Source organism: Dermacentor silvarum, chromosome 9, assembly GCF_013339745.2.
Source record: "Dermacentor silvarum isolate Dsil-2018 chromosome 9, BIME_Dsil_1.4, whole genome shotgun sequence".
In the NCBI taxonomy this organism is placed as follows: domain Eukaryota; kingdom Metazoa; phylum Arthropoda; class Arachnida; order Ixodida; family Ixodidae; genus Dermacentor; species Dermacentor silvarum.
In genome coordinates, this window is record NC_051162.1 from 144962327 (window position 1) to 144984077 (window position 21751).

A 21751-nucleotide genomic window follows, 5' to 3' on the forward strand; every position below is an offset into this window, starting at 1 on the left:
TTTACACCAGTAACTCGTCTTGGTACAATAAGGCTAGTTGCTGGGCGGGTTGGTTCGTACTGCGAGGAAATACACTGCGCACTTGTCCGTGTCCGTTACTACGTCATTGTGTTCTATGTTGCGCAGTATCGCTCGTCTTGGTCGTAGAGTAAGCAGCACGTGACACCCGGGATTTCCCCTTCATACCACGCAGGTCGAGTGCTGCTTCAAGAGCCACAAGACGTACGTGTACGGCTGTCACTGCCTGGCCAACCTGTACTTCACGGACGTGTCCCAGGACGGCACGCCGGGCCGCTGGGAGTTGGCGCGCACTGGCGTTCCCGTGCTCATCCTGGACAAGGGCGAGACCCGCGCCAGGACGCGCCGCATGGTGCACGTGGTGCTGGCCGAGCGGGGCACCGGGTTCGCCCTCTGGAAGGACGTCATCGACAACCTGAGCAGCTACCAGAAGTCGGCCGTCACCTTCCACACGATGCACCTGTCCTCGGACCACCGCCGCATGGCCGGACTCAGCTTCGACGTTCCGGACGCGGCCCAGGTACGTTATGCGGCTGCCTTCGCTTCGTAACGTTTGAGCCGGGCTGTACTCCTCTGTTAGCCAAAACAAATGTACTAAAAGAGGGTAAGTTAGCTGTGATATCGTAATGAATCTGCACGACCGGCCAAACCCCTTCAGGCGCCGTGTCCACATTTGCGGACGCAACATGATTTGAGTGCAGCTCTTAGGCGCCCATTCCTACAGCGAGCGTCGGCGTAACCGAGCGAACGAGCGCAGCGAAGGGTGAAAGAGCGAACGCGAAGCGCCGCGGGGGATGAAAGACGCGAGGAGGAAAACGGAGAGGAGGGTGCAGCGGGACCATGAGGCGGAAAGCGGAGGAGGGTATAGCGAAAGCGTGAGAAAAAAAGCGTAATGCGACGACAATGGCTACGAGATGATGCCAAGACGCGCGCGTCGTCTGGTAGGTCTGTCGGCGGTGGCTGCTGTGAATCGCGCGCGCTGGCTCTCGTTACCTCCAGATTAGTGACGTAGTCATGGCACACTTCGCTCCGTTTGCAACGTGCCGCACGAGACAGATGGTCCGCGCCAGCTAATATATCGCTGAATGAAAACACGTATAGAGCTGCACCCAATTTTCGCATTGGGGAGTATCGTAATCATCGGTGAATTTTTTTGCCGGTTCTATAGCGTGGTAGCCAAGTATATGCCGCAGCCATTGAGCTTCAGGTGAATTCAACCCCTGCATATTTAACGTGCCTTGCGTTGACTTCCCAAGGTGCTCCGTAGTGCTACAGACGACCATTTTGCTGAAGGTGCTACCACGTTTGACGGAAAGTTCAACATTGCACGTTCCATCAGCAAAGTAGACAGAGTAATTATTTTTGCTCGTAATGCATGCAGTCAATAATAAAGTTGTGCATACACTTCAAGCCTGTCATTGAATGTATTATGTAAGTACGGAGCATAACTGATAGAACATCAAATGATGAATAATTGCCCTCTAATGATAATCACTGATCAGAAAATCCACAAAAGCATTATCCTACCACTTTCTTTTTTTTGTTGCAGTAAAGTTTCGAGTGTCTTAGAATGAAGTTATGTAAACTCGACAGCTTTATAGACAGTCGCATCATATTTCATGCCTGAGGGAGTTAAATTACTGTTCTGCTATAACAAAACGGCTACTCTTAAGTTCAGAGCAGGTATTGTATGCCAGAAAAAAAAAAGAAAAGGAAGACCAGTGGTGAAACTCTTGTACCTGCTCACACTGACATTTTAAGTTTTGAAAGTGCCTAGTAAATTATTTATCAGTAAAGTACTACATCTATTCTAGAGGAACGAAAGACTCAACTATTATATCTGAAAAACCACTACTGTGCTAAAACAACCCTAACGTGAGAAAATACTTGAAATTTAAAAAGCATGCAATCCACTAATAACTAACCCTTTTCTGCAAAAAGAATGTCAGAAGAATTTGGAAAGAGCACTTGCCAAACAATTATGTGTCTCTAATGAAAACAACTCCCATTAATCATGGCCCACAAGCAGCTAAGCCACCAGATTCCCATTGCCATATGTTGTCACTGCGCAATTGTCTTTGCAATTAGTTAAAATGCATCGCTTGAAAGTTTGTCAGTGTCCATATATACTTTCAGTGTTTCTTCCTGCAGATTCCCGTGAAACACTTTCACTGTTACTAATTGTATATTTGAAAATGTAACCATTTGAATGCTTCTAGTACTTATATAATGTCCAAGCAGTCGACTAATTTCAATAAATTCCTGTCGTTACACTTTTCTATATAACGTGTATGTATTCCTTAAAGGGGCACTAAATAGAAACAGTAAATCAGTTTCGACTGGTAAAGTATTCTTTGTAAAATGTATTTTTGATAGGTTTATTACTAGAAGTGATAATGGAGGTCAAAATTGATCTTTTTGTAATTTGCGAGCTTAAACCAAGGCCGATGCTTCAGTGTGACGTCGTTGAATCAAGGTATTTTTTGTATTTTAGCCGTGTTAGATCATTATTTTTTCCTGAAACTTGCCATGATTAATCGTTGGCTCCTTAAAACAGAAATGTAGTCCATTTTTAATGACAGAGTATTAACTAGCCCCCAGCAGATGCCATCAAAATCTATGATGTCGTAACGATCTAGGGCAAAAACTTCAAAGCAGCGCCGCTCCCCACCTTTATCCCACCTTTTTGTTTAATCAAGCGTCTTATCATGGTAAGAGTCGTGTTCTTGGTATTGTATAAGTGTAATTTAATCATTAAGGTGAAATAGTATTTCTGTTTACTGTCCAGTTACATTTCTGTGGCTCAGTAAGCACTGTAACTGTTGTTAAGTGTATGACGCTTCATAAAACATGTGTTTGGCTTCTTTGTGTCTTGCAACTGCCTTAAGCGCCAACTTTTTTCTTCTGCTGTCCCGCAGGAATTCTGGGAGAAGGTCGAGGAACTCATCTCAGACCCTCTGAACATCAGCTTGTCTGTTCCCAAGAGCAGCAAGAGTCTCAAGAAGAAGAACAGGGCGTCCAAGCCCAAGCCTCTGCCCGGCAAGAGCGACATCTCTCTGCCCTGCTGCTTTCAGCACGTGACCAGTGTCGGAAGCGGCGACAAGGAGAGGTTCTACTCCTTGGCCACCTTGGGACCCGACTGCGACATCGACTAGACTCGATGGAGGACTACAAGTCGCGAATTGAATGAGATGAGCGCACCGTATTGGCTTCTACATGCAAACTGTGCGTGTCATTTACTATCGCTCCACCATTTGTATGTGTGGCCATGGGACCAAGGCACGCTGATGTTCAAGGCTTGTGCGTTGACTGGAGTCAGCTGGCAGAGTCGACATGTAAACTCTGCATTATGCCTATATATACGACACTTCAGCCTGCCCTCCATGAATACTAGTTATCTTCGGATGAAGACAGACTGAAGTTTTGAACGCAGTTGTGTGGACCAGTATGTCATGTTTTAAGTTCTCTACCAGGAATTCTTTCAATATTTTGTGAAAACTCACATTCTTTGAAAGGAACCTCTTTTTTCATTTGCATCTTTAGCGGTTTTATATCGATGTTCTTCCATCGATGTGTCTGGACAGCACCACCTTCAACCTTTGGTGAGGGACAGCTGAAATGGTGGAGGTGGTGAAGTGATTGTCAAAATGCATGGACCGCAGTGCAACCTTCACGAACTTTGACGCCCTTTCATCGGTACAGGTGAAGTGTATGGAGCGTACAACAAACAATGCGTTTCTTTCTCAACTTCCCAAAGACATTTTCCAATGTCTTCCACAGGGTTTGTTCGGACATTACCGCTGTGGTTTTTTTGCATGTACATACAAAGCTCAGTAGTGCTTCCACAGTTGTTGAACTTATTACACGACGTGCCTCTTGTGTACATCGAATGCAATTTTTAAGGCTGACTACTTTATCATTGACGATCTGTAATAAATGCAAGAAAGTGGTTGTTTTTAATTTTCATGAAATTGCTGAATTGCGTGCCACATCATTCAGCCGATATTTACATTTGCATGAGCCTGGCATGAAATCATTTGTGCAAAGAAAGTTTATTGCCGGAAAGGACATCCTAATGCATCTGTAATTCAACTAAACATAATTAAAAGTGCTACAGCACTTGCCCAAAAGTATCTGCAACCTCATGTGCTCAGTCTGCACCAGTAGTGCACATAACCGCCATAGTGACTTTCAGTGTGAAATTGGTTTTCCCATTGATGGCATGGGTTCTGGAGGGCTCAAATTAAGTGTTCAATGCTTGCTGGTGGCTGCACAAGAGTTTCAGGCGTAGATGACTGGTGGAATACAGTGTGCGCTGTTTTGAGACTACACATCAATGTCACATAGCTTCAAATTCTGCATAATTCTCCCATTCATGTTTTCTGATGTGCACTTACTGAAAATGAAGAAAATCTCAAACCTCGTTTGACATCGTCGCTTGCGAGACACTATGTCCTTTTTTTATATCACTGGTATTGTGAGAATTGTTTAATACTGTCCTGTTGCCAATATTCCTGCTCTTATGACCCAGTATTAACGTAACAGTTGTATGCGAGTTTGAAGTATATTTGACGCCTTGATCTTTTGGGTCATTAAGGGGATGCTGAGACAATTTTTGTCTGCTCAGCGTGGTTTTGGAATACCCAGACAGCTTAATGTGCAATCAACAACCTTTGTTTCTTAGTGTGCATCTTTTTTTTTGTATATACCGTATCACTGGAGTATGTAGGAGTGTCTTGTTAATGAGCGCCACGTTAATGCCTGAGAATTGTGTGTTTGTGCAATGCAAGGTAATACAAAGTGTGTTCTACTGACACAGTAGTCATGTTGATAGTCGCGAGTAATATCTTGTAGTGTCTGGGTCAAGCGTACGCAATTTTGCATAGGGCCTCACTTTAGTTTTTTTTTTTTATTTCGTGGACAACCGAGAACGATATTTCTATGTGTGTTTTAGTGCTTCCTTCATTGAACAGTGTTTGAAACTGCTTGTGGAGCTGACATCATAGAACTACTATATCATTGCGGAGCTAAGTTGACAGTCTTTTACACTCATCGTATACCTAAGCTCCTGCACGTTTTGTTGAGCTGATGCGTGTGTATTTCTCCAATGTCTTAGAATACTATGATATTTAGATACCCGCATTTTTCTGCAATTCTTGAATGTCTGGTGCCGTGCAATCTGAACCATGTTTTGAAGTGGAACATTGTTTAGCAATTAACGCAGCTTGCTTTTGGAAACAAATGAAACGCACGGCCACTGTGCGCTATAATTTTCGCTAACAGGTTGACCATCACATACATGTAGATTGCGCGGTTGTGAGGCTTTATTGAGTGTGATGTGCAGTGAAGGTACTATCCAGCATGTGCATATTACAAAGAAAGTGGCAAACGGTGCTTCCCACTGTAATACACAGCACACTTCACATTTTCTGCCGCTGAATTGTGCTTAAAGTTGAACTTGTGTAACGATCGATGAGCAGGTCAAGTACCCAACTTTAAATGGATTGCAAGTTTGGACCACGGCTTAGCACATATGGCAAGGTACTTCATGAGTACGTCCATTATAAAACAAGTTCTTGCTTGTGGCCGTGCTTTCTTTTCTAAGCTGCCGTGTGGACCCCAAGATTTGTAAATCTGCACAAAATTTATGTAGTCTTGTTTCCGCCAGACATGATTAATTGGAACCAAGCACAAAAAAATAATTTGCTGAAGTGTTATTTTTGTCCTCGCTTGTTGGCTGTACCATTAACAAGCTACGAGCCACAGTAGCATATATGAATAGCGTTGAATGTGGGCCAAGGTGTCGAATTTTTGTCCAGTCCTGTAACCGTGTCATCATGACTGGTCAACCGTCGGGTCACAAAATACGGCGTTTCGAAATTCACTCTGCGGTTGCGTTGTCCGAAATTTTTTGTGGCTTATTATGAGGCTACGCACTCCCTTGCAAGCTGTTACTGATGCCCGCCGCTGATCACATTTCACACTTGAGTCGATCACAACGAGGTTTCCTGTAGGTCAATTAATAATGCGCGTTGGTCACTGAGGTGAATAATCATGCACATCCATCCTGTGCCCCGAAGTCATGGAAAAATCACTGGCTGCATGCAATGTCGACAGTTATGCATTGCTGCTGTATTCCCATTGAAAATTGTATGTGGTGACTTAGCTAGCAACGCTGCATTTGCCTGAAGTTGCCTCGTAAGCGTAGTGGTGTCGTGAGGTTGTTCGCCATGCCATTGAAGAGTGTTAATCATTCATCTAACATGTATATATGCGCGAAGTTTTACTCTTGTTAGCGGTCATTTCTGTATCGTTCGGTCGCTCTGTGGCACTTCGGTACCTTGAAGCGGTCTGCACTTTGTAAATAAATTGACTCGAATCTGTGCAATTGACTGGGCTAGAATCTTTCTATTGAATGTATTGAGTGAGTGATTAAACATATTTGTTATAGATAATTTTCATGTGACGTCACAGAGCCATCTCTCACCGCGCTGGTACCCAAAGATGGTGACTACGATATATAAATATACTGGCTCTCCCGTAATCGAGAGTAGATGTAAGCATGAAATGGCTACCGGCAAGGTAGATTGGTTGGAGATGCTAGCCACAATCTTGAAATGGGTATAGTGCATGTTCGCAAGGGCACACCCTACCACACCAAACAACCATCCGCCGGACGCTGCCGGCGTGGTCACGCATCGTGGCACCATCTCTCAAGGAGGCGGCGCAAAACCCGCGCTGTGGAACTCGCGGAAAAGAGCACAGGCAACCCTGTCTAAGCGCCCAAATATGGCAATCAAGTGTATGGTACCCTGTATCTGCCTTTTACAACGCCGCTATTGGAAATTACAACGCGCACTAGGAGTACCGCTTGAGTGACATTGTGAACAAACATTAGTAAGAACTCGGAAGCAATATTTTTGTAACTTGTTAGGACACTGACTAGCGTATGTAATGCGGTCCTGTACAAAGGGTTGGGGGCCAAAGACCGCATGTTCTTTTGGCTGGTTGCCCGGATGATCTCGTTTTGTTCTCCTAACGATGCCCGGATGTTCTAGTTTGAGTGCGCGGATAACGGCTGTGGATTTTGGGGCTCAAGGTCACTTGAAGGTCGCCGACAACGGGTACTAAAAGTATTTCATGCTTAGAAGAAGCAGGGAAACGGTTTAAAGAATGAGGAGATAAATTTACGCATCCCTGTTCGCGATTTTGCTGCGCTGAATAATTATGTACACGCGTCTGTGCGATTTCGACAGAAAAAGGAAATAATGCAGGCCCACATGCTGCGGGACTTGGCGTCAGGTAGACGAAGTAGATTACCGATAGTCTTGCTGGGACTGTGCGACGGTAGCGAGCTTCGCACAGCGCCAGAGACGCTCCCAGCAGCGGACCGACTGTGCGCTGCGGCTTCGTGCTTCTCGCTGACGCTGTCAGTCGTGTATGCGCGCCGGCGCGTCCGGTGCCTGAGTCACGCCAAACATCGCGAAAGTGATCCTATATCCGACAGTGACAATATGGCAAGAAAAAATTAAACAAGAGCGGACACTCGGCGAAAACTGGCTACAGGAAATACGTCACGCTAGTATTGATGCCAGCCGTTAGCTGACGCGAGCATCGAAAAAAAAAGTGAAATGAAGTTAACAGACGTTTTATTTTTTTACAGCGAAGCTGTTTATGGCTAGGATCTGGAAAAAAAGATGTGTCCGAAATGTTGACAAAAAACTAATCATGTGGGCCGATCCTGGTGATAGTGCAGAAAGGGTCCAAACTCAATGGGACATACACCTGTGGGCTCCGGGACCTGTAACGCGGCCTTGAACTACCCTTGTCAATGAATGGACACCGGGGATTGACGTGCAACAAAGAGCGTCGAGTCCCGGGCGGGTGGAGTCGCCATCTATGCAAACGCCGACTGCACGAGTGCCACCCCGTACAATATGCCAGTTGTAAATGATGCCACCGGCCGTCTCGGATTGTGCCGACGTTTGTGCCGTTAGGCTAGAAGATGGCACAGTAGTTGCTGCGGTATAAATCACTCCCGCAACCTCAAAGAGAGAGACCCAAGTTTTTCTGACTGACGCGTTCGGTTGGGTGTCTCTCGACAACACATCCATCGTCGTCGTGGGGGACTTCAACGTTGACATCAGCAGACCCGACAGAAAATGGATCTCATCGTTCATGTTGGAACGTTTCGGCTTAAAGTGTTGCAATGAAGTGGATGTGCCAACTACAACGCGCAACAGATCGTGCATTGGTAACGTTTAGCAAGAATGTGTCTAGAATCTATGCGCAACCAAATGCAGTTTACCATAGCGACCATAAGGCAACGATCAATATGGTGACCAAGTGAATGGAATTTAAAAACTAGACAAAAGTAAACAACGAAGTTATGTTTTCTTTTCAACCATTTAACATAACCACCAAATAAAAAAAATTCATATAAAAATATAATTAAACAAAACCAACAGCTTCGCTGGTCATCCATCTTATCATAGTTGAAGGGCTCTGAATTTTTCTTCTTTCCCGCTAAAACTAAACAAGTTTTGCGTATAAGTGAATTTGTACTTTACGACTTATTTTTCCTGCATTACCTAGCGACTAGCCAATGACGCACCAGATGCATGCGCCGTTGAAGAGAGAGAGGCCGGCTGCGCATGTGAGCGTTCGCCTGTTCGGCGACCCGGCTGTTTTTTTTTTTTTTTCCTTTTTTTTGTGTGTGTGTGTAGCCTGGTTTCTTGGGCTCTCCGTGTATACATAACTTGCAACTACGTCACACCGCGGAACTCTGGGATACGATCTCGCAAGGCGCCGCCATTACCGAGCACATTGCGGCAGACGACACAGCGCCAAGCTGTGCGGATTTCTCATTTCCCGTCGACGCAGTACGTCGCAATGGCGATTTGTGCAATATTTGACTGCAGTACGAGAAGTAAGTGCAAATCGCATGAAAAGGGACCAGACTCGGGGATGTACTGTTTGCCTAAGGTAATAACAAATCAGTGCGACCGCACTACGGCGCTGTCCGAGAAGCGGAGAGGTACTTGGCTTGCGCGCCTCAACAGGAAGGACCTCAAGAATAGTTTACCTGCAGAGAAACAGTCAAAACAAAATATCGGTCACAGCCTCCTTCATTTTCTGTCAGCAATCGCACGAAATCGTTTTTTGTTTTTTCTATTCCTCACAACAGTTGTTCATTCTTGTGTTCGGCTGCAAAGCAGAGAAAAAAAAATGTGGTGACTGAGCACCACAATTGCTGTTTGCAGTGTTGTTGGCTGACACAAAGCTGGTAATGATCATGCACAAGTTTTGAAAGCCGCTGTTGTGCTCCCGTTGCAGGTAATCCCAAGTAATTTAAGGAAAAGAACAGGGACTTAGGGGCAGTAAAAAATACTGTTTGACAGTAGACACACAAAAGCTGCTTTCCTTTAACGGAAAGCAGGAAAACAGGTGTTTTGTTTGTTTTGTTTTTGTTTTTTTGCTTTCACTCTGCATTGGCTCATTTCTGATCCAGATTGTGAAATTCGGTGTACGTTATCCCCGCTCGGCGACACCGCCGCGTGGCCGACGCGAGTTGAAGCTTCAATTTCACTTAGGCTGATGTATGTTGATCCTTTATGTGGTTATTGCTGTTTTTTTTTATCACAGCTATGAAATGAGGAGTGCATTCAACTCACCTGGCTAAGCAAGACAACTCGCTTAGACGGCAACTTTTTGGCAATGAGGTTCCGGACCCATCCGCTCGTAAAGTAGTGCGAGTCGAGCGACTTGTAAGCCTTCATCTGATCTAATGAAACATAACACGAGATAATTTATCATGTATTTTGTTGATAACACGAGATAATTTATAATGTCAACATGGGTAACCGGTGGTAGCAGGCTTGCATTAACAGCGGCTTGCGCACCAACTGGTAGCCGATATGGATCCACGCCGTCACATAGGGCGATTTTTTTCTTTGTACCTGGCCCGCGTTGGTCCCACAAGTTCATCAAAGTATGCAGGACAAAGTCCTGCACAATTCTCCTTCGCCATGCGCGCAAGGCAATCGATTAAAGCATACGCACAAAGCAGAACGATCCGCCGCACGGACGTAAACACTGCTCCGGCACCACGACGTATGTGCTCGGTAATGGCGGACGCAAAACCGGAAGGCAGGAATTGACGTCACGTGCAACTTATGTATTGCATTCTTTCTGCACTTCGACACGGCACCACTGCGCTATTGCACTGCGGCACGGTGATAAATTTTGTTCCAGTCTGCGCTGCATTTCAGGCAATTTAGGCTTAAGGCACGGCACATAGCGGTGTGACGCAGTTTGTGAAAAGCCGCTCGGCCGTTGTGATGCAATTAGCTTCGCGTTGACTGAATTTTACGGGGCTAAGTTTGTGATTTATCCCCCGTAAATTTGATGCTATTTATATAACTTTTTTTTCTTTTACTCACGCTTGTCGAAATCGATGGTGAAATCGAGTGTGTTTTATGTTTTACCAACTATATTTACATACAAAACATTTCCAGCATCAAACTTGCCAAACCATCATTGAGAACTGCAGCAAGATTTGAGACCGGTCTAGTTAGTGATCCCTGTTGCCGTGAATTACGACGCACATCGGGACAAGGACAGGAAAAGACGAGAAAAGACGGAAATAAAAAAAAAATTTCGAAGTCAGCGCTGGTCCTCGTCTTTTCCAGTCCTTGACCCGGCGTACGCTGTAATTCCCAGTAACATTATTCAGAACTTCGTTTTCGTACGCCTCCGTTGTCTGTGGTCTCCTTACTTCTCTGCCACCAAGCTTCCAACCGCCTTTTACTGCTGTGGACATGTTTACCCCTCCCCCTGAACCCAAGGGCTTCAAGGAGGCCAGCGGAGCTCAAACCGACAGCTTCACATTCGAATAAAACATGTTCCATCGTTTCCATAACTTAACCGAAGCAAGCACAATATTCTTCTTTACTATTGTACCTTGCTTTACAACTACGCGTTATAAGGCATCCTGATCTCGTTTCGAAAAGTGAAGAGCTTCTCTTCGAGGTATTATATATAGTTTTTTTTCTTCCAGATTTCACTTTTACCTCTTAGGTAGTTACTCATAGCCGGTTTATTTTTAACTGGCGACACTCAGGAGAACACCTTACCGAACACGATGATGATGATTTATTGGCACCCCCTTTGAACGGGGCTGTGACAAATAGTCACCTAGCCTGCTTGAGTTAATCAGGTATGCTATATATACACGCTTTTAATTCTAGCACTTTTTTATACATCTCCTTAGTCTCTCCCCTCCCCCCCCCCCCTCCAAAAAAAAAAATAAACTTCATCTACCTTGCGCCGCTACATACGCTGCGCATGCGCCGCGTCGTCTTCTAAGGCGCTGTTATCTTATTTAAGGGGTCTGTGAAACGGTCGAACACGTCTCCGGCATGGTCTAGTGGCTAGGATACCTGGCTCTCACCCAGGAGGCCCGGGTTCGATTCCCGGTGTCGGAAGAAATTTTTTGCGCTTATTTCTTTTGCTTTTTATTATAATTATTTTATTTAGTACGCATCGACGGCGTGCTCCATTTCAAATGCCCATGCAGCTAGCCGTCGAGAAAGGCTGAACTCGCCCCACGGCATAGGCGTTCTGTGGTAATATGTCCGTCTGCATCCTGCTTTTCGCGCTGTTCGTTCCTGATTGACGCATCTCCATCATCATATTAAAGCACGTTTCTCTCTCTCTCTCTCTGATTGACGATCTCCGAGGCCATGATTTATGGCGTACATCGCTCTTGTATACGCGAGGTCTGCGGCGGAAGATAGGAGGGCGGTGAGATAGGTTAGCTCGGGACGACGGCGCGCCAAACAGACGGTCTCACCGCCCTCCTCCCTTTCGTCACGGACCTCTCACCTCCGTCGCTATAGCAACGCGGCTCATACGCAGAGAGCAGTGGGGGGTGAGGTCAAGTGCAAAAAACTTCTTCCCCATCGAAAAGCTTCGGTTTTACTCCTCCAAAGTTCCAAACCCCACTACTATACGTAACACCGCAGAATTTAAACGTGTCCTTTCTCTTTTTTTCAGCGCTGTGGGACAGACAGTCGGACGGACAGGACAAGCCCAGTTTTGACTATAAAACAAAGCTGCAGAACTAACAGAACACTGCTCCACGCGTTGCATCGACAACCCCCAACAGGGCTGCCCTTGACTGAACCCTGCCCTTGGGTTTGTCCCAACTATAGCGAGAGTACAGCGAAATGTTTATACCCTTATTTTTCTGCCGACCTTGCGACATGGCAGAGCCGCGCCACGCGTCGGCCTGTACGTGTAGAAGTCCTCTAGAGTCGCCTACGCAACTATCTGCTTCTGCAGCCCTCTTCGAAAACACCCCTTCCCGTCCTTTGTTTTGTTTGTTTTCCATTCGCCGCTAAGTTTGTTCACGTTCGCTTTTGCAACCACTCTCGAAGGGATGCTACTTGGCTTCGCGCTGAGATATTATGCGGGAACGCAGGCGCAACATAAACATGCGAAGACACGTACAAGAAGTAAGCGCTATGCGATTACCGGACACGGCCAAGAAGGTTGTGAAAGTAATGGGTACAGTCATAGTTGTTTACCCAAACGACAAGCTCACTAGTCTACATTTGGTTCTCGCACGGAGTTGGCGAACTATACGGAGGCGAATTCAGATTCTTAAAGAAGGGGTACAAAGTTTCCAATAGTGAGTAGTAACGTTGAGAAGCAAAATTTAGAAAGAATCGGTTTTCAACACTCCCCTCAATGTTGCCTAGAACCAAAGTACAGCGAAACACCATCAGAATTGGAGGACGTTTAAAGTTCGCCTTTAAGAGTGGAACGCGGTAGCATTCAAAGATTCCTGGCTGCTTATCAGGCTTTTTTTCTCGTATATTCAAATTACAATCCGACGCTATCACGTCTGTAGGCTGTGGATGAGAAATTTAATTTTTGCTCGCCTTGCGCCTCGCGGTGGGCCCGCCCGGTCGGGATGGTTCCGGATGGTGTGGTTCGGCATGATTATTTCTGCCAGACGCCGACGCTGACACCGACGCCGACGCCGGATTTTCTGCGACACGGGGTCCTTAACGCGATCGCGTTAAAATCTATGTTAATATGATACAAAATTTTATTCCAAATGTTAGACTTGGCATCATCGACATCATCGTGAAGTCATGACACAGAACAAGCTTTTCTCACTCCGTACCTGTAAGGCTAGGTATGATGACGTTACTCATTGGGAAAAAATGTGGCAGTTTCACCCGAAGAGCGAAGCATTCATAACAATAGCAAATCATTACACAACCACGCGAAGTAATGTTCCTAGCTTTATCGGTCGTGTACATCACGGAAAAAATCCTGTTGTCGATAAAGGGATACCGAGACCATACTATAGGTGCGACATGCACCGCCACCCACCGCAGTCGACTCGGTCCATTGGTCGGACACATATGTATAGCGACGGTTGCCTCAGAGATGCCCTCTGATCAACAGAAACTGATCTTGAAGGCTGTGGCACCAACGCTGCAATGTTTTATTCTGTCGCTGGCAGAAAATTTTGCAAAATAGAAACGCATCCGTGACATCTCAAACAATAATAAAAAGATGTTGCGGCTGTTTTTAGACCACAGACTTGGCGTTTCACACAATAGCTATTCCGCCGCCTGATATGCATGTATTTCGAATTGCTCAGTTTCTGGCGCCACCGATATCTGTTATCACTGTTGCCGGCGTCCGTACATAGTAGATAGAACTGACTTCGCAGATGAAAAAACTCCTGACACTTCCCAAATGAACACCGGGAAATATTGCCAAGAAAAGGGAAATGCTTGAAAATCAGTTGTCGGTCTCTTTAAAGATCGCATGTGCAGCATCGAGGCCTACAGAATCAGGCTAAACAAATGTCCAGCATTTAACGATAACAGTATTTGGATTTGTAATGTGCAATCATGTCGGGTGCGTGCCAATCCAGATGGTATGTGCCAGATTTCATATTCACAATTGTCGATGCGTGACTGACACTCCACGTAGGGACCGTGTTTTCCCATAGGGGACTGCACGAAGGCTCCCAAAGAAATTAGGGAACATATCTGTGTGCGACGAAGTGGCGGCGATGCGCCGTGTAGGGCCCGCTCCTGTCTTTAAAGGGACACTAAATAGAAACCGTAAGTTGAGCTTAAATGGTAGATTATCCTTTCACGATCACAGCCATACCATTCTTAATGCAAACATATGTTTAATAAGCGAGAAAATAGCGAAAAACTGAAGGATAGGTGCTGACGCCCCTTCGAATTTCCCGCACTACACGTTCGTGACGTCGGAGATTACAAATGCAGGCCGGTCGCGATTGGTCGAGAGCAATTTATCGCTGTTAATAAAACGCAAAATGAAATACACCTTAAACGTGCATAAACAGCATTTGCCAACTTTTTAAACCGTTTCAAGCGAGGAAGTACAAGTTTAGCGCAAAATTAAATAAGAAAAAATGGCATGGCGATACATACGGTCGTGATAGTTTCGTAGTTTCGTTTTTTGTCAGTACATCGTCGCGCGCGCCTGTTCCGCTCTACGGTGTTTGGTTGCGTGTTCTGTGGATCGAAAAACGTTGACTTCGCGGGAAACAGCCAGAAAATGCCTCGTGTGTGTAGTGTTGAGGGCTGTATAAATGGCCCAAGGCGCTTGCTCAGGGGCAGCGGCAGTGTTGACTCGATTGTGTCCTTTCATGTGGTGTCGCGCGGTGAGCCCCGGCTCCCCGGTGTTCGCAATGGCTCAGTGCTCTGCCGATGATAAAACGGCAAGAGAGCCAGAGAAACCGATGGTGTGCTCTCTGCATTTCTAGCCCTAGGATTATGTGTATAATCCTGCCCTCGGAAAGTATCTTGGCGTGCCCCAGAGGCCAGTCCTTTCTCGAGCAGCTGTTCCCTCAATGCGGCCTTCATCAAACCTCGGTGCCCCTGCAGCAGCAAACTGGCGGCTCGGTGAGTGCTGAATGTCATTAAATAAAGCCACCAAATAACCATACCGAGTACGTGCGCAACTTTCTACGCTTGTTCTGTCGGGAACATCGTCGCCTGGCGGACCGGACGCTTCGCCTTCCGTCGACGAAAACGAAGTTCTGCTTTCCGCTGGCGCGGCCGGCGGCTCACCGCCATCGCACGCGGAAACACCTACCGCTCGAGCACGGAGGATCATTTCGCGCTCCGTTTCACTGATTATCGCTGAAATGCAGTCCTGCTTCCCTGGCGAGCTCTTCGTTGCAAGGTTCAGCGGCAGCAACGGTATCCATCGCGGCTAACGCAAACGCAGCGACCATGCATGCAGCCATGATGCATCCAGCGCCTCGGCCGTTTACGCAAGCGGTGACGTATCATGGTGCATTCTGATTCGCTGAGAGCAATGAAATCTGTGACGACACTGCTACAGTGCCAAATCTGGGATGAGAGAAATTGAGGAAGAGATATTTGGTCTTTGTTTACGAATTTCTCCGCTAATAACTCATATTTTTGCACCCAACAAAAACTGCATGCATTCCTGAAGGTCCCTCTTTTATTCCAGCTGAACTTCCTCTTTCTCTTTAGTGTCCCTTTAAAAACGATTTATATCACTGATAACATTTTTGCACGAAATGTAACGTTATCATCATCGTCCGAACGAGTAGATGTCAAATGAGCTTGTCCGGCCGTTCTGTACGAAAAATAAAATCACCAACGATTACGATGCTCCCTAATGCTAAATTTGAGCGCAGCTCTATACGTTTTACATTTCGCATGTCAATATTTTGTATTAGGATTATATAGGTACACGGTTTTTATTAGGAAGAGAACGCTGCGAGTAGCGTAGCTCGAGCGGACAACTTGTCTCGTGCGGCACGTTGCAAGTGGAGCGAAGTGTGGCGCGACTGCCTCGCTCATCGGGAGATCGCGAGAGGCAGCGCGGGGGTGACGCGTGGGCGCGATTCGCAGTAGCCTCCGCAGACAGACCTTCGCTGATGCAGCGCTTTGTTTCCATGCAGACGACGCGCGCTACTCTGGCGCCATCTCGTAGCCACCGTCGCCGTACAGCCTGTCTTGCGCGGCACTACGCTTTTTTTTTTTTCGCCCGCTTTCGTTACACCAACGGCGAGAGCGGCCCTTCGTCGCGGGGTAATCGTGCCACCAATGTAAGCGGCGACAACACCCCAGGGAGCGTCACATCGAGCCTTCACCGTAGCCGCTCGCCGCGTCGCCCCTTGCAGGAGCAGTGATCGCCGTCGCACACGCTGGTACCGCGGACTGACCTCAGCCAGCTTGGTTTGGGAGCCGTATTGGTGCAGCGTGACATCGTTGCAGCGTTGGCATCAAAAAGGTTCATTGGAGACTAGCACAGACCGAGTGGCACATAGCCAGTACTCCAAGTCGGCGCCACAGTTACATACACACACGTACACACATGCACAATACATACATACATACATACATACATACATACATACTACATACATACATACATACATACATACATGTATGCATGCATGCATACATACATACATACATACATACATACATACATACATACATACATACATACATACATAATATGTATACATACATGTATACATACATACATGTATACATGCCACAATACACACATGACACATGCACACATACACACATGCACACATACACACTGCACACATACATACATGCACACATACATACATGCACACATACATACACACATGCACACAACCACTACAATACAGCTACATACATGTTTCCTCGGACATACATTGCCACGGATACATACATACATACATTCACTTCTCTTCCCGGAGCTTGGGTGGCCGCTCCGACAGCGGCACCTACATACATACATACATACATACATACATACATACATACATACATACATACATACATACATACATACATACATACATACATACATACATACATACATACATACATACATACATACATACATACATACATACGCCACATACACACATGGCACACACACACATGAAAGCGCGTAAAATACTCAGAGTGCTAATGCACCGTTGAAACCGGTATGGACTCGTCGTAATAGGCATGGTGTCATAGCAGGGGGCGAACGTGCCGCTATCGCGGTTTATTTGTCATTCACGGCTAGAGTGCCACTGCATACGCATGTGAACTCCAATCTGGCTGCCCAACGTGGACCTCTTGGGGCATCGGACGATAATTTTAACAGAATGTTTCAACCGAAGTGTCCTAACGCTAAGTGAGGAGACAAGGCCTCGCGACGTCGCGAGAGCCACGGTCTGGTTTGGCAAATGATTCGATGTAAATAGCTTGATTCGGATCGAGGCTATGGCCGCGGGCCACGGGTACGGGCTGACTGGTATTGCGGCCTGGCACCGGGCGCTCCGACACCGTCTGGGACGGTGGGCGCCGTCAACTCGGATCTTGTGCATAGGACCACCTCACAGAGCTAACGTCGTATTTCATGCCGGTAAAGTAGCAGTTAGGCCTAAGGCTTACAAAGCCGCCTTCGCATCTTGAGGGACCAACCTGGTAGATTCACATATTAGCACTTGGTTGACACCCCCTTACCCCCTTTATTTTTTACCGAAAGGTCGGGTGGGCCGATCCGCGAGATTGTGCAGTCTAAGATGTCGGCGCAGCGATGTATTTACCAACGGCTTCTCTATATGCTCGGCGATAATCGTGCCACGAATCCAGACTTTGTGACCAACGGATGCCAGCTATTCTTAAATACTATGCGACTAATTCTCGTTTCTTGTGGGCACCACAGAAACCGCCTTCCAGACACTATTGCCGCTCACGAGCCCTGCGTAGTGCAAGCAAACTGGCTCACTTTCCAAATGTGTGCCGTGCGGTGGCTTTGCCTCAACAGGTCTACATCTACGGCGGTGCACTCTTTACAGAGATATGGTGCAATATGGTTAATGTTAAACGCGTTGACGCTAATTACACCCGGACCGTTAACCTTACCTATTTTGCGACTGATTCTCGCTTATTTACTCGTTGAGACCTACATTTTGATAGCTCTTGCTACTCGCTACGACACATTTGACTCGCAAAGGGCCGTTTATTCGGCAAGTGGTCACAAAGTGTCCACACATTAAAGGTTCGATTCTGGGGTTTTACATGCTATAACCACAATATCATTAGAAGGGACATTGTAATGGGGGTCTCCGGATTATATTTCGACAACCTCAGGCTCTTTAACGCCCCCTTCGAAATTCGGCCGCCGCGGCCAGGATTTCATCCCGCCGTTTAACAGTGCAGTGCCAAAGCCACAGGTACATAAACAGATACACAGATATATGGCGGGAACAGGATACCCAGATCCCACACACGCCAACCCTGTGCGAGGTCAGCTCGTATTCAAAAGTATAGCAGAGATGCTTGGCATTCGAATTGCGTTTCCTGTAAGAAAAAAAAAAAAATGTTCTACAATGTACCAAGAAAAGTGCGTGCACGCACGCACACGCACACACACAGAGAGAGAGAGAGAGAGATAGAATTCTTGACTGCCGTCGCAATTGCCGTGACTGCCGTCTATGAAATCCCCTTTTCATATTTCCAACTTATGCATCTGTCCAACTGGACAGTGTCTGAATGACCGTCTGAGAGAACACGACAATTTATTGACCTGAAGTGTAGGCAGCCACTCAATAGCGCATTGCTCCCGACGTGGCTGTCAGGTCATGCTTAATCAGTGCAAAACACTAAGCAGCTATGGGCACCAGTGTGCACGCGAGATGTACGAAGCGTGTTGTATCGAAGGAAAGGGTGGCACGCGTACGCCACCCTTCCACAATTTTCTATTCTGGACCACGTCACTGTTTGCCTCTCTCTCTCGCTTTCCAGCCCCTTTAGATATTGCGTGGCGAGCAATAAAAATTGCTAATAATAAAAATAATAATAATAATAATAACTTGCGCTCGCAGGGCTTGCCAACCTCCGAAACCCTCGAGTCCGATGCCCATGTGTGCCACGTTTGCCAGTTCGGTGGGTAATCACGGAAGCGTTTACGTGAGGTAGCGAACTCTATACTTGGTGTTGGCAGTGGTGTGAATCCTAATGCGTTTAAGAGAAGCAAAAAATAGCAAGGGCACCTACAACTCCCGGGGAAACAAAATCTGAGCCTAAATATTGGAGGCAGGAGTCGTTACCTTGCAGTGCCAAAATACCGTGATCCAGCACAACGGCTCAAACGAGTGCATTTCGCGCCTTGCCAGCGCACGTTTCCCGCCATGCAGCTGAAGCGCTGATCGATGATTGAGCGCCTACGTCCAGCAGTACAGCGTGCAACAAATCTCTACACTCACTATTCTACATCCTCTGTGTGAGCCTTTACTTTTTTTGTGGGCGATATCAAAGCAGACTGACTGTGGATTCTCTGCAGGAGTTCGTTTATGTAGCCGAATTACTCACACCATTTACGTATCATGAAAGGAAAATTCACAGAAGAAAAATGAACTAGAACGCACACGGCGGGAATTACCAAGTCATGACTCGCAGCTTACCGTTATCAGTGAAAATAAAACTGTACACTTATTGAATTCTGCCTCTACTCACATATGGTACAGAAACTTGTAGGCTAAGGCCAATAAAGGAGAGCTAAAGACCAGGCAACGTCCAATAACAGGCTTAACGTCAAGAGACATGAAGAGAGTGGTGTCTCTTAAAGCACAAGCCAGGGTAACCTCTGTTGCAGTTGATATTAAGATGATGAAATGGGGAAAGGAAAGAGCAGTCGAGGACTAAGCCAGAGTCATCGTACGCTTCTCGCGAGTAGGTAGAGCCAGAATGGGCGAACTTGAAAAAGCAGGAGTTGTTTACCGAGTTGTGCATAGCGTTTTGCCGGCACCACTTGTTATCGTGCCATAAAAAATTAAGCAGGTATTTCACGTTGGCGAAAGCCTGATTGCGTCTGATGGCACGACAGAGACTCGTCGAAATCACCGCACCTATACTGGTAGTGGGCCAGTGCCGTCAGCGCCTTCGCAGATGGAGGTGCAGTTATGGGAATGGGGCCAGCTGTAGAAGACGACGACGAACGCGCGAGGGACGGTATGCAAACGCTGGTGTGATGAGCGGCGTCGGAGCCGGCTGTGGAAGACGGCGACGACGAACGCGCGAGCAGTGGCACAAGCTCGTCTCTGTGAGCACGTTATACGTGTACAATCAGGCACGTACTTAGCACAACTAAAGTAATCCAGAACCGCGGAACAGCCGTGGCTTCGGGGAAGCATGCTCGTCTCGCACCGCGGAGGCCAGGGTTCGATTCCCACCCAGACCGAAATGTACCAAATTTGTATTCTCAAAGCCACCAATTTACTTTGCTTACAGGAGCCTCCATGAGAAATGCGACGTCACAATCCAAGCTTTTTCTGGCATGTTTTTATTACTCTTGGCGGCGTCGGCCATTTTTCGTCACGGCGCAGTCACCGAGGTCACCGCAAGGTCACCGCCAACGTAGGCACCTAAACCTTTCGCCTTAAAAGATAAAGGGCTACGACTGTGCGGTGACTATCCTGTCACTGTCAATCCGGCAATGGAAGTTGACCACTACCTTCTGCCCTTACCGAAGGATATTTTCACTGCATTGCAAGGCGGGGCCGTCTTCTCGGTCACTGACCTCTCAGAGAGGCATCTAGAGCTTGAATTAGAAGAACGAGAACAAGAATTGCTGTGAACACACAAATGGAGATCTTTAGGTTCAAGCGTTTGCCTTATGGCATAGCGTGCGCGCCTGCCATATTCCAAGCAGTAATGAACGAAATCCTGGGCGGCTTGCCTGGAACTGCCTGCGACTTGGATGATGTCGTGCGAAACGTTCAAGCAGTTGACAGAAAAGAGTCGAGAAAGTGCTCATACGCTTGAGTAAGCGCGGGATATAAAGGTCAATGCCGGAAAGTTCAGGCTCTTTCAGCTGAAAGTAACTTATTTGGGACAACTAAATTGACAGGCATAGTCTGCATCCTACTGGGGACAAAGTGTTGGCCATAAAAAACGCGCCTAAGTCGGTCAACGTGACAATTAAAATCCTTTTTGCGCTTGGTAAATTTCTATTTCAAGTTTCTGCCAAATTCGGCAACGGTGTTAGAACTACACGAGTGGGTATTGAAAGAGAAATGGCACTGATCACGTCAATGTGATGATTCATTCAATAGGTGCAAGGTGCTGGTGACTGATGAAAGTGTTCTCGAGTTGTACGATGTGCACAAAGACATTCAGCTCGCATGGTGGTGCGTCGGAATATGGCATCGGAGCAGTACGGTCGTACGGGGTGAATGTCGTCGAGAAGCCGATAGCGTTTGCCTCAAGGTCTCTGTCCGCACCGGAGCGCTTCTACGGCAATATTGAAAAAAGTCGTGAGCCATTCCATACTGTGAAGATGGATGACCAGTGAAGCTGTTTAGCACACGACACAGAGGTGACACAGAATGGGGAGGCCACTTACAGTTCGGACTCCCGAGGAGCAACACGCCTACGAAGAGCAACGGCAGGAACAGAGACGAGATTGCCACCCGCGCCAGGAGTGCGCAGTACACGCGGACTCCCCATTACGACGAGAGAAGGGAAATTCAAACTGGAGAACGGCACCATATCTTATATACACGCGCGACAGTGCCACCGCCCCGGAAGAGCGGCAGGAAACTAGGCACGCAAGAGGTTGGAACGCCGACAAAAAGAGGGCGCTGCGAACGTAGACATGTAAAGTCCCTATATAAGAAAAGTACCGCCATCTA

At 46.9% G+C, this 21751-nt stretch overlaps 1 protein-coding gene and 1 non-coding gene across 6 annotated transcripts in view; both read left to right on the forward strand.

Annotated features, from left to right (window-relative positions):
- The window catches only part of LOC119464480 (uncharacterized), a 187757-nt gene extending 181351 nt beyond the window's left edge, over positions 1-6406 (forward strand). For all 5 annotated transcript variants that reach the window (XM_049656113.1, XM_049656112.1, XM_037725469.2 and 2 more), the window contains 2 exons: positions 194-538; positions 2937-6406. In XM_049656113.1, the coding sequence (XP_049512070.1) occupies positions 194-538; positions 2937-3173 (582 nt within the window). In that variant the 3' untranslated portion in view covers positions 3174-6406. The remainder of the gene's footprint in view (positions 1-193; positions 539-2936) is intronic.
- Positions 6407-11432: 5026 nt separating this feature from the next.
- Trnae-cuc (transfer RNA glutamic acid (anticodon CUC)) lies at positions 11433-11504 on the forward strand. The gene has a single exon. It is a non-coding gene; the product is annotated as a tRNA-Glu (tRNA).
- The last annotated feature ends 10247 nt before the right edge of the window (positions 11505-21751 follow it).